This window comes from Sparus aurata, chromosome 2 (assembly GCF_900880675.1).
Source record: "Sparus aurata chromosome 2, fSpaAur1.1, whole genome shotgun sequence".
Lineage (NCBI taxonomy): Eukaryota > Metazoa > Chordata > Actinopteri > Spariformes > Sparidae > Sparus > Sparus aurata.
Genome location: NC_044188.1, coordinates 27,854,543 through 27,868,272, shown reverse-complemented (window position 1 = coordinate 27,868,272; position 13,730 = coordinate 27,854,543). Strand labels below are relative to the sequence as shown.

The 13,730-nt window shown below is 46.8% G+C and overlaps 1 protein-coding gene across 1 annotated transcript in view; it reads right to left on the bottom strand.

Moving 5' to 3' along the window:
- The window catches only part of LOC115567333 (calsyntenin-2), a 267,669-nt gene extending 254,150 nt beyond the window's left edge, over positions 1-13,519 (bottom strand). Inside the window, exon 1 of the mRNA XM_030393798.1 lies at positions 12,915-13,519. Coding sequence (XP_030249658.1) covers positions 12,915-12,978 — 64 coding nt within the window. The 5' untranslated portion in view covers positions 12,979-13,519. The remainder of the gene's footprint in view (positions 1-12,914) is intronic.
- Positions 13,520-13,730: the final 211 nt, after the last annotated feature.

The following is a 13,730-nucleotide window of genomic DNA, read 5'->3' as shown; positions in this document are numbered from 1 at the left end:
GTCACGCTCTCTCTCATTCTCTCTGTAACGTGACTCTAAAGATGCGCCGTCCGGTACGGAAGTTTGGCACATGTTGATTTAACTTGAATCGGTTCTCAGTAGTAGCAGTCGAAATCACACGGCGCCCAACCCTCGTAACAGAATCGATAGATATCATCGTGTCATACCTTATTTCATGTAAGATATCAGTAAAATCTATGGTAATAACACAAAGTACATGACACAAGACAATGATAAAGTCTGTCAAAAAATTTCAGAGCTCTGCTATTCCTTTGTATATACCGATGATTATGTATTGTTGACCAGCCAATAGGCCTGCCAGTGGTCGAGGCTCTAGTTTAAACTAACTAGACGGCTGACAGTATTCAATGCATCATACTGACTGGATGAGGTTGATTGTCTCCATTGTGATGGGCTCATCCATTTGCGGTGTAATGTTGAAGCGCAACCTGTGATAAAAATGTCAAATTACTGTGAGAGTTGAAGCAGAGTACAGATGTGAACTTTCACGCGTATGGAGGTGCGGCAGCCTGGCTTGTTATGTGGGCAGCATGCGGCCTCTCCTCCGAGGGCGTTCCCTGGCTAAGAGCTCGGTGTGGGGCCCCTCCACTCTCAGAGACAGATGTTAGGGCTGGGCTCGGCCATCCACTCTCACCATAATGAGTACTCATGGGGGCCCGGGCCCGCACGCACGCACACTCATGCACATGCATGAACACATCGGACTGCATACCTGCCTTTCCACGTTCACCTAAAAAAACATTCACACACACATATTCAACACCTCCAGCACGGAGTGAGAACCGAACAGTGAGAGGCAGGAGTGATGAGTGAGCCCGGGGTGGATTCATGATTTAACAATGATGTGCTGGTTAGAAAAATGAGTGACCTTTCACACTCACATGCACGCACACACAAACACGTGCAAACACACACACCCACACACACACACACATGGGCTTCGCTGTTAACATACAGTGTCTCCGACTGACAAGATATTCAAATAGAGGGCAGAGAGGGCTTGAGTGTGTGTGTGTGTGTGGTTGTGTCTTGCCAAGCATTTTTGAGTGTTTAATGAATGAATGTAGCACTTTAATTATTCACCACTCTATTATTAGCTTCTAGTCCACAATGTCCGAATATGTACGACAGTGTTCATGCCTGTGAGGAGGCTAAATCATGGAGAATAAATCATGATTAATAAGTGTGTTTTTATGCATATTTGCGCAACTTGTCTTTGTTCACAGAGTCCAGGTTTGTCCATGTTTTCATGCATGTGCGACATGTAGTATCTGTGTTTGCACGCTAGAATGTTTTAAATTGTAAAAAAAAAAAAAAATTGCATGCTATTGCTAAACTCTCACGGCCTCCTCCGGGTACGGTTAGCCTTGATAGACTTCTTCAACTTCTTAAAGTCAACAAAAGCTACTCCGACGGCAGAACTAGGAAAAAAAAGTCACTCAGACTAAAATTTTGCCCTCAACCCAATGCCTTTCCATAAGGAGATTCTCCACGGGGTCCTCGTGAAGACACACAGACTGAAAGAGAGGGGAGAGACAGATCCTGAGGGAGGGAGAGAACATTGTGATAAGACCTGGCTAAGCCTCGCCGTCGGTAATTACCTCCCCGCTAATGCTACAACAGGAAATCCCAGCGGGAGCATGGAAAAAGATGAGGACGAAAGATTGAAAAAAAAAACATTTGAAGAAGAAAGCAGAGATATTGGAATTTGCGATATTGCTGGGTCCGAGATTAGACAAAGACAAACACGGCAAAGACAAGGATAAGGGGTAAGCTGACGGGAGACAGAACAGAGGATGAACAAGGGGGAGTGAGAGGATGCAAAGCGTTGGGAGGAGCAGGTACACGGTGACCCAGATCCTCCTCCTGGTAACACCGGGGGGGTGGGGGGGGGGGGAGCTGCTACAGCCAGGCTGCTGTCTGCCGCAGGACCGGAGCTAGGGATGAAGATGCAGGACACAAATGTGAGCTAAGGCAGCTGCCGCAGTCTGACAGCTGGAACAAATCATAATGTACGCGCAGGTTTTGAAAACAAATTGTGACAAAGACAAAGACTCTGCTGGGTTTGTATCAGAGCTGACAGGCACTCTGAGCGCTCTCCCTCCCCCTCTACCTCTCTCCCTTTTTCCTTCCTGGGGAGGGAGGAGGGAGCGCCATGGTGATTTCTCCCAGAGCACACGGGGACAAATGAGGCCCCGAGCGCCCCGTTAAAAAATGAAACAACCCGGCAGAGAGTTCATGTCCCTCGGGGTTTGACCTGGACGACGCAGGTAAACACGCCCGCGCACACACACTCGCTGACGTATACGCACATGTTTTGGGCACGCAATTACTGAGCCTGTGCAACAGCCGCAGGGAACTGGGGTGCACTTTTACGTAGGGCAGAGGAGGAGCTCGGGGTGCGCGCGTGTCGGTGGCCCAGTTACAGCGGGAGGATAAAATTGTGCATCCACGACCGGCCCTTGACACACAGTCAGTCCCACCTGTTCATTTCAAATGCTCCGACCGTGCATGTGTGCGTTCGTGAGCACGCAATCGCCACAGATGTCTCGGAATGAAGGACACCATATATGACACAGACATATTTCGACGGCTTTCATAAGTCATAACGGGCACGTGGGCCCGCACACACTTCCCCGCAAACTCATGACAAAGCGGGCGGAGATTTCTATGGCGGGGTTGAAAATATGGCAGAGCAGCTGGCATGTGAGAATGGCTGGCCACAACTCAATACACTCCATACTGTCGGGACACTGTTTATTTTTAGATGCTTTATGGGTCTTGGCTCGGGCGGCCCTGATGCCAGAGAGAGTCATGGGCAAATGCACTCAGAGAACACACACTCCATATTTGTATAATGCTTAATCAGTGCTTTGAGCGCAAAGCCGCCGAAAACACGGTGTCACAACTTGACGGCCTTGCGGATCAGATCCTTGGGGTGGAGGATCGTTAGAAAAAAACACTTTTGTTTATACTCAGTGGGGTTTCTTTTTCAAATTGCGCTGATAAATCCTCGGGGGTTTTCCTTCACCATAAAACATTTTCAAACTGACTTTTAAAGATGTTTTAATGATGCATTGTTTATGTCCGTGTTTGTTGCCTTGATTCTCCCCTGCCTCCGTTGCCGCGTTGCTTGAGGGGAGCCCTTCATTCACAGTAAGAACCTGATTGTCAAAACAGACCTTTAGGGAACTTTACATTAATTATATCCCATTATCCAGATTAACATCACCATTATGTCTCGCGATGTAAGAGCTCGAACATTAAAACGGCGCTCCTCGGCACGATCATTGAAATGCTGCACATTTCCCAGCCATTCTCACCCGTCCATCTGTCACCCATCAATCACAGCTCAGCCTTATCATAGCTGTGACAGGCTGTCAGGTCCCTGGCGTGTTCTCACATATCTCCTCCCCTCCAATATTCCTGCACACTGGTGTATGCAAAAAGCCCGCTCACACCGAGGCATGAGCTAATGGAAAGGCATAATCATCCGGTGGGCCTGCCTTCAGCACAATGGATAGCTCTGCTGCTGCAGTTTCTCGCCGAGTGTCACCGGATCCTTTCAGGACCAAGGACAGCGCCAGACACTCTCTTCATGCCTGTTTGTGGGCAACTCGGCTGTTGTCTCGCAATTTGCAGTGGCACGCCGCACTTTCTCAAGGAGGATAAAAACAACATACTCTGCCACCATAACAACGGCGGTGAAAGCCTTTCTAGTAATCTAAGATGCATCAACACATATTAAATATACATAGGCTTGATAGTGCGGTATATTAAGCAAGGCTAAATGTTTTGCACCCAGCTCTTCTCGCCTTCGAGATAATAATGCCTCATATTTGAGAGAACTTCAAAAGAAAGCAGCGGCGGTTTGATAAAAGCAGAGCGGAGATAATGAAGGTAAACAGACAGAAGCCATACCCGTCACATCCGCCGCAGAAGGGTGACAGACTTTGCAGCATCTGCTGGCAGGCTGGCCTGACGCCAGGGGCGCTGACACCAGTACTGTAACTCACAACGACCAGCGCCGAATACCGCTTTTTATCAGGGCCGTACCTGTGGACCTCTCGCTGATGGAGATTTAACTTCCAAAAAAGCCCTGAGTACCCCGAGCCGGCGAGTCTACGAGTGGAGGAGAGAGCGCGTGTGTCGGTACGTGGTTATGTGCTTAGTGCTTAGGGAAGCAACAGCATGTGTTCTGTTATTTGTTTGTGTACGTTCAGGAATGTTTGGGTGTATAGGTGTAAGCTCTGCCAGCTCGCGCTCAGCCTGTAAGTGGCTAGCATATGGGATGACAACTGTTGCCTTCATGGGGAAATGGACGGATTAATTGAAATTGAGCACAGATAGGAGAACAGACACGCGAGTGATGAGCACTTAACACAATCATCAAGGCAAAATCACGCAGGGACTTGTTGTGCGGTGTGTGGTTTTGTCTTGCGTGCTCGCCTGCTTGTGTTTGGCGCCCGGCTTTAAACTGACGGAGGAATGCATGTGCGGGCTTCCCAATACCTGTGGATAATCATCAACTTTGCAAACCATTAGCAAATACATGGCGCTGAGGGTTTATAACAAGGTTGTGTGCGTGTAGACTGACAATGAAGAGCGTGCGCTGCTGCTCGCAGTGCTGAAACAAGAAAACCTAACGCTCATGCCGGGCAAACCTCAACATGAAGCTGTCCATGGCAGTTTACAAGCATACGGCATTATGAGCAAAATAGGCACAGGCCAGTCGTCTGCCTGGTTGATCAAGGTCAATATTCAGATTTTTTTTTCTGATTATGTGTGTATCTGTGTTTTTTGTGTCCAACTGCAGTTAAAATACATTCATTTAAGATGTGCTGGTTATGATGCAGCATCCTTTTTCTGACTGTAGTCACCACTCTGGTTTAACTCAATGTCCCATCCACAACACCATCTTACACATCACAAGTAATGTCCAATCAACACTGAATAATCTGTATCTGCAAAGCAAACTAGTTATCACTACAGTTCTCAAATAAATGTAGTGGAGCGGAAGTATAAAGTGGCAGCAAAAGGAAGTACTCACGCGTAGTACCTCAAAATTGTACTCAAGTACAGGGCTGGAGTAAACCGTAGTTGGTCACATTCCATCACTAATAACGTCAATTTCTTTCTGTTTCTTTTTACTGCAAATGTAAATCGTTTCCAGATATTGGTTATTGTTCTCCTAATCATCGGTAAATTGATCGTCTCTGGGAAAAAAAAACATACCGGTTGATCCCTTGTCATCAGGCAAGCGTAAGAGCAACCGCCCACAGGTTTCTCCGGCATCCACGTAGTTCATAAAGGCAAAGTTCAACATTTTGGAAAATACACGCAATTTGCTTTTGTGCATAAGCGTTGCATAAGAACACACTCTCATGTCTTTACAGTGGATACGCAGCTGGAGCCGGCAGTCGATTAGTTTAGCTTAGCACGAAGTTTGTAGACTGGTAGTAACCAATAGTCTGGCTCTGTCCAAAGGTCACAAAATCTGACTGCCAGCACCTGTAGAGCTCACTAATGAACACATGAGTTGGTTTGATCGATAATATAGACAAAGCATAAACACGGTCATTTGCCTTTTTATTAAGGAATATTTCTTAGTCCCAGTCCCAATGGTTGCCAAAATGTATGTCCCTTGAACTGGTTAACATACAAGCTGGCCAATGTTTGGTTAAGTGCATTCGAGGATAATTTCCAGGCAGGCATAGTGTATGCAACAAAATCGTTTAGTTTGCAAATTAAGGCAGAACTGATGCTTGTCAGGGCTGATCAAATATACATTTTAGAGCAGCTAAATCACAAAATAAATGTGGTTTCTGCTCCTGGGATATGCTCCAGTCCCCGAGCCATCATTTTATAAACCCTGAACAAAATGAGAATGTATAGATGGATGGCTATATGATTATTTGTGTTGATAACAGGAAACTGTCAGTATTCACAATATACAGACACCGAAAAGCACAGAGCCGTCTGCACTCTGCCACTGCTCTGTCTGCATGTCCATTATAAAAGTCTGCACTCAACTCGGAGTGCTCCACCTGTCAAGTGTGAAGATTTATGAGTCACAGAGACAAAGATCTGCAGCCTTCTCCCCGACCCTCTCTCCTCTCACTCGTCCTCTAACTCTCTCCATCTTCTCCATCTGATCATTTCCTCTGAGGTCAGACAGACCCAGCTGGTGGAGAGGGACAGGTCAGGCACTATCTGTCTGTGTAACACTTTGCTACTCATCAGAGTGTGTGAATGTGTGTGTGTGTGTGCGTGTGTTTGTGTGTGTAGGTGTGTGTGTGTCTCACATACGTGTCATCACCCAGCATTGAAAAATAGAAGTCCACTGGTTAGATTGGACTTGTGGTAAGTGATTGGAGGGAAGCAAGAGCAAATGGATGAAAGGAGGACTGAAGTGGAGTCCTTTAAAAAATCTGAAGAGCTCTTGCTTGTGTGTGTGTGTGTGTGTGTGTGTGCGCGCGTGCATGTGTGTGTTCCATGTGCCATAGGCCATGAGAGCAAATCACCAAAGGAGCATGATGACGGAACAAATGTGATTATCTTGAAGCAGTAGGGACTAAGTGTGGCACTACAGCGATGACATGGCGCGCACATACTCGCACATAGGCCGGCAGTTTCAGAAGATGATGATTTCTAGAAAACAACCTGCTTTGATTTTCATCTCCACTCCACTTAGACAATGCAATCTTAACCCCCAACCCAATTTAATCCCATCTAACACCAGGGTTGGGCGAACTGTACAAATATAATGGCTCTTGGTGATTTGCTGAGTCCATCACTGATTGGGTTTTTTTTTTTTGGGGATGTGATTTTTTTTTTTGTTGGTCATTTTTTTCCAGCTCTGTAACCGGTGTTACAATGGCTTGTGTTGGTTGTCCCACTGTCGCAGACAGGGCGTCTCTGCTAGACAGACGTGTCGCTGTTAGCACCACATTAGATTTCACAGAATGCTCCAGATAGCTTTAGCCGCATGCTACCAGCACTGACATAGTTTCTGTCGAGCAGGATGAGAAACGTTTTCATGCGGAAGAAACATTTATCCTTAAAAATCAGACAAAATAACAACAACAGGGATACTGTCAATCATACTGTCGACCGTGAGCAAAGAATAGTATGGTGGCAATTGCTAGTTGTTGGACTGACAGCGGCCGGTTGGAAAATGTTGATGTATCGGCAAACCCTACCACCCTCAGGTTGAGTTCTATCACTTTCTTCGTGTCTTATATCAGCAGTCAGCTCCAGGATCTTAGGAAGCTTAAAACCACAAGAGTGAAGGCTGTTAAGCCAGTGCCACCGTCCTGTCATGTGTAGTTTCACTGCATGTGTGTTCCATGTGTTTTCACGGTTTCTTCTGTGTCTGTTCCCCTTTCTGTTTTCTCCTGCTTCCTCACCAGTCGGATTTCTTCCTCCACATCTGCCTTTGCATCCATCTAATTAGCCCAGCCCTGGTCCCAGTGCGTTTGCAGCCTATCAGCTCCTTCCCTGTTTCCTGGTGTTTATCCACTTATTACTCTCACCGGTGTTTCTCCACCTCTCTCCGCCTGCACCTCATCCCCTCGTTAACTTGTTTTGTATTTAAGAACCAGCCTCCAGTTCAGTTTTTGTCGAGTCATCTGTAGCAGTTCCCCTGGGCCTGCTGTTGTGTTTCCCTGAAAATTCCTCGGTGTTTGCTGGTTCCTTGTGTGCCGTATCCTGAGTCAAGCTTCATCTATTGATCTTCCCTGCCTGCATTTGGGTCAACCCTCTCTGCTCCGGCGTGACAACCAGAAGATTAATGGCCACGGTTTTGGATTCAGATGGTCATAACTTACACGCGGTATGTTGTTTGGGTGAACACACATACTTCTGGCCAAGTAGCTTAGCACATTCATGCTATTCGAATGAACAGCAACAGGTTTTTGGCGCTACAGTCCTACTCAGTCTGATACGACCAGTAGCTTGTGATGGCAAAGTGTTATCTGTTAGCTACCTTAAGATAGACGTGGTTAAGTAAAAAAATATTAAATTTCACCAACATAATGGCTGTAGTCTGCTATTCTTGTGCAAAGTTTTGGCAATTCTATTGTGACTTTGTGGCCACTGTTCCAACAAAACAAGGTTCGCTAAAGCATGACGGGAAACGTCGAATGGATATCCTTTCAAGGGTGCATTCATGTTTCCTTTTTTTTTTCTGCTTCAGACTTATTTGATATAGTGGCTCATGTTATATGTACCTTGTTATATATGGGCATACACCTCACATTGCACCAACATAATGCCTCTTCTATACTCAGGCTCTTTTTACACTAGAACTTACTATTATCAAGTAATTGCCACTTGACATCAAAGTATCCATGAATAGGCTGGTTCAAGTCGACTAGCGAAAAACACTGTGCTAACACATCTCTCGTCTCAGTTTTAAGCTAGGAGAAACCCTTGACATTTGAACGTCTGCAACTGAGTTAATTCCACCCAGCGATGAATATCAGAGCGGTCGATAAATGCAAGAATGAACTTTCAACTTCGTCTCTTTTCTCTTCCCCTAATCTGTCCATTTGTGTCCTTATCCAGTCTGGTAATTTACTTTTTCTCACCTTTTTTTTTTTTTTTTTTGTTAAATTCATTCCCTTACATTTCCTCTGACCCTGGGGGTTCAAACTTAATTCTGCAAAACCTGCTCTGGCCTTGTCTCTGATCAAATCCGCTCTCTCTTTTCCTCTTTCTCTCTCTCTCACACACACACTTTGTAGCACAAATCAATGGGCCTTGGATGTCTGAATATCTGCTGCCAAGTATGGTCAGCCGTGACCACCCAAAGACACAAAGAAAAAAAGAGGAAGAGGAAAAAAAAAAATGAGACACCCACTCACTGCGCGGTGCTCCCGGTTCACTCAGCTACTGAGCTACATGCTCAAACGCGCTGTGACTCCACTCCTAAACCCCCCGCCCCCCTCCTTCCACATCTGAAAAGAAAATAGAGTTGGAAGAGACACAAACACTTGAGGTAAAGGGGGGGAAAATAAGAGTCAGATACTGTATATAGAGTCAAGATGGAGGAAGATGTAAGTGTATGGGCCGTGGTGGAACGCCTTAGAAAAGCACTCTGCTCTAAGATCTGATAATAGCTCTCAGGGACAAAACTTCCTTTTTATTTGTGATTCTCTCTGTATGTTTACAAGACGGCAACAAACACCCACACAATAACTCCTCAACATCCCTTACTTAACATCGAGGCTGAAAGGAAAGGCTTGTTTTTTCGTCAACAATAAAAACAGCATTTCTTCGCTCTGAAGTGAAAGTTCACGTCGCTGGAAGGAGCTGCGCGATACCCCAGTCACAAGGCGCGCATCATTAATCACAGGATCACAGGAACCCTGCCTCTCTACCTTCTTTGAAGACGGTAGCTTAATCTTATCCACCCTGACTCTGTGTTTTTGTCTCTGGTGGCTGCAGGACTGCGCTGGGATCAGTTGCCTGGCGCCCCCCTCCTCCATGGCCACAGCCATTAAGCCCTCCTAGTACTCAAACGGTGTGGGGCTGTGCAGGGATCAGTGAAGCTTTGAAAACGGAGGACAAAGCAAGTGTTGTGTAAAAAATAAAAAAAAATAAAATAAAGAAATAAATACAAATCTGTGTTCCTCCATGTCACTGAGCCCTGCTTCCCCTGGCTGATGCAAGGCCGTGCCGGATCTGTGCGGCATCCTGTGTCACAGAACAGTTGGAGGATTTATAGAGTGCTCTCATAATGCACTTCCTTTTTCCAAAAGGGGGACATAAATCTGCCTCCATTTTTTTTTTTTTTTTTTTTTTTTTTTGTCGCCCCCCCTTTTTTTATTTGCTAATGGGATCCTCAAATGGCTTTCCTCTTGGCTTTCTTTATCCCTTGGACGCACACACAAAAGCACCGGCTTACACACCCTGACACACATACACAAGCCCTATATAGAAAACCATAAATTACAGGACCTGAGTCAATTAATCCTGCAACTTCACAAGCGGGCCTCACGCCGCAGCCACACCGCCTAAAGCTTGTCACCAAAAGGCAGAATGTAACATTCTAAGAGTTTGTATGTTTACTGACAGGGGAAAATAAAGTGTACAGTGTGTTTATCTGGACATAATAAAGCAGCAAAAAGGTTCCACCAACAAAGAGTCGCACAGTGGGACGCTGAATTAAAATATACAGTGCTGGTAATGAGCTATCTAAATTCAGAGTTCATATTGCTTGGAATTACACAAAAGCGGGGCTCCGGGCAGCACTGGCAAAAAAAAAACAAAAAAAAACTCTACAGCTCTTTCTGCCTCGCTGCCAGAAGACTCTCCCCGTCGAGCGGCGACACGGTCGGTCCAGGGGAAATCGTTTGAGCCACAGCATGTATCTGCGGATGCAATAATTCCTTTGTAAACAACATCACCTCCTTGCCCATTTTTGCATACTTGGCGGCTGTCAACATGTTGGCTGCACTCTATCACTCTCCCTGCGCGTGCACGGGCCAAATCCACACGCACGCACGCACACACACACACACACCTACACAAACAGACACAGGAACGGTAGTGCTTCAAGCTCCGATTACTGACAACTCTGAAACACAAACCAAGTGGATGCACACGCATTTGGGGACACACGAGCTGAATGGATGACTGGAGGGTAACGGTGATTAAAGGAAGTTGCACGTCCACGCTTTTCCTGGAATGAAGCGGCGGCTAAACACAAAATGACAGGAGCAGCGGCGCTTCAAAGTTATCTGGAAAACAGGTTTGCATATTTTGGCGCTACGGAGGCGGATCTTTTGCAACACTTGACACGAATGCGCTATTTCAGTTGCCGTTTCCCAAAAAAAAACGCACATGAGAGACGGAGTCAGGGCTAAGAAATGTGAGATGATTTAGGTCTGCTGCTTGGTACACTTCCTGCCGACTGCGACAGGGAATGGGAAAGGCAGCGAGGGTCAGTGTGTAGCGACAGATCCTCGAGACAATGGACTTTTATTCTCTCCTGGGTTTACTCACTCTACAGTGGCCCTAGGGAATCAATTAGAACCATGGTGCGCTCTTGCTTTTACAGCCCCCACTGACTTGGAAGTAATTTGTTTACTTCACAGCCGAGCTCTGGGTACCGGCAGAATGAGAACTCCTTTCTTAAAGTGCATCTATCCTGCTGTCTCCATTATATATGAAACACAGCTTAACACGCGAATCCCCAAACAGGTCATTTAACAGTTTCTGCATGAACACGCGCAGCACGGCACACGATAGTCATCACATTGTCGCTGGCAAGTAAATGCTATATAAATGAAAGTGCACATGAGGCAAAAGCTTGACCTCCGGGGCCAGGTCAGGTCCTGGAGCGGGTCTATTACCATATGTTTTCCTTCCACACACAAGGCTAAGATTGCAGCAGCCAGCCAGCCAGCATGGAGGCTCTTTCGTGTGTCAGGAGGCAAGCGGGATAAACAGCTTATCACACTTTGGGTGTCTCTCGGCTCCCAGACGAAAACTGACAGGTGTCACCTTGTTATTTCACCATGTAAAAGCCAGACTCGGTCTACAGGGAGTTGATTAGCACAGACCTGTTGCCGCATTTACCCGCTTACCTACGGCACATGCCAAGCTCACTGGAGGATTGAGCGGTCCCGCTGCAGCGAGGATACTGGTAGACCTAAAATTAGCTCAGCCGTGATGCAAAACTGCCGACAGTATGGCACACATTCATGACATCTGGATGTCATTATCATATATCTGCGCCTTTGGGGATTATTTCTCGCTTGTTTTGGAATTTTTAATGGGCTAATTGCAGCTGTGAATTAAATTAGCTCGCTGGTAAATCCCAGCAAAGCTTAGTTTACATATGCACGTTATACAGATGATGATTTCAGATGGATTTATCAAAGTCTGGGTCAATTTGCAAAGGCCACTGCTGATAGAGGAACCTGTAAATACCCCCCACGTCCCTGTGAAATGAATCTGGCTGCTGTCATGCTGCCAGCATTCATGTTCCTCACAGTAGTTACGGATTTGATTCTCAGCGATATGACCATCTGCACTGTTATTTATGTTTCAGCCCGGAGATTGATTCTCTCACGCTTTCAGATGTGTTCATCCCCGTCCAGAGGAGAGCGTGCGAACTGAACGTGGGAGTTCTGTTCCAAGTCCAAACTGAGCTAATTATGCGCCACATGTGCACTAATAACACCACGGCTGTTAATGATGCGCTGCCCACTTTCAACTTCAAAACTGGCTGAATGGCACAGGAGAACCCCATATGCTACTTCTTTGCAGATTTCCTCGCAAAAAACTTCACAGATTATCTGCTCCGATGTCCCCAGTCTCATAAAATCCAACAATATAACAGAGTGTTTATCCTTCACCCAGCCCCAGACAGAAACACTATGTTGGAACTAATGAGAGAAGGGTATTTTATAATAACACTGCAAGTCCCTGAGTCAATATAACAGAGATGCCACACGAGATTAACCCAAAAAACACAGGCTTCAACAAGGTCATGGTTGGCTCAGTATTGAGCACCACGAAAACACTGTAATTCTCTATAGAAGCACTGTAGGGACGCCACAGGAGATGAAACAAACACCCTCAAGCGAGGGGCAGCACAGTTATACAGTGATTACCAAGTGCTCAGCCTCCACAAGTCCAAAGCAGGGAAACTGTAGGAAATATATTTTACTCGAGAAAGACCATCAAACATATGCAGACTGCAATCAGCACCATAGCAGATGGGCATTTTACTCTTCATCCACACACACGCACACACACGCACACACACACACACACACACACACACAGCCTCCCCGGCTGCATTCACCCATGATAAAACCATAGCGCACTCGCAGATGCGCGCCACACGGAGCAAGTGGGTTGCCCTTCACCTACCGTACCTTTGGTGTGAGCGGCGCTCAACCCCAGAGCCACCACAGCCAGCACGCCGGCTATTCTCAGCATCTTCTCGGTGGAGATTCAGCCCCGGGAAAGAAGAGGGGGACTACGGCGACCTCTTTCCTCTTCTCTTCTCTCCTCTTCTCTCCTCTTTCCTTCTTTCTTTTTTTTTTTTTTCTTTTTCTGCCCCTCTTTTTTCTATCTCTGTCTCCTTCTCCTGTCCGCCCTCTCCCTCTTATTCAACGCCTCAGGTTCTCTCCCCCCTCTCTCTCTCTCTCTCTATCTCTCTCTCTCTTCTTCTGGCAGAGTGCGCGAACAGTTCACAGATATGTGGGACAAGGCGGGCAGCGTGGAGTGGAAGAAGGACACCGGGCGCCCCGCAACAAAAAAAAACGCACCTCGCCGCACCGTAGCCGCGCGCGTCGCACCGCAGATCTCGTGGACGGTCGAGGCAGCAACTAAAGTGGGTTCTGCTGAGACGGGACCGGAGAGCAGCGCACCCCGGGACCAGACCGAGCGACGTCACAGGGAGGAGAGGGATGGATCCTTCTCTCTCTCTCTCTCTCTCTCTCTCTCTCTCTCTCTCTGTCTGTCTCCTCCAACACACCCCTTCACCCGTCTATCTCTCTCTCACACACACACACACACACACACCCTCCGCCGCCCCCTCTATCCTCCTCCTCCTCCTCCTCCTCCTCCCATCTCTGGAGCATCCCAGCCCACTCCAACTCACATGAGTCTGCACGCCGAGGATGGACCTACGATGAGAACAACTGTTTGAAAACGCATTGACTGTCTTCTTTTAATGAAATTCGACC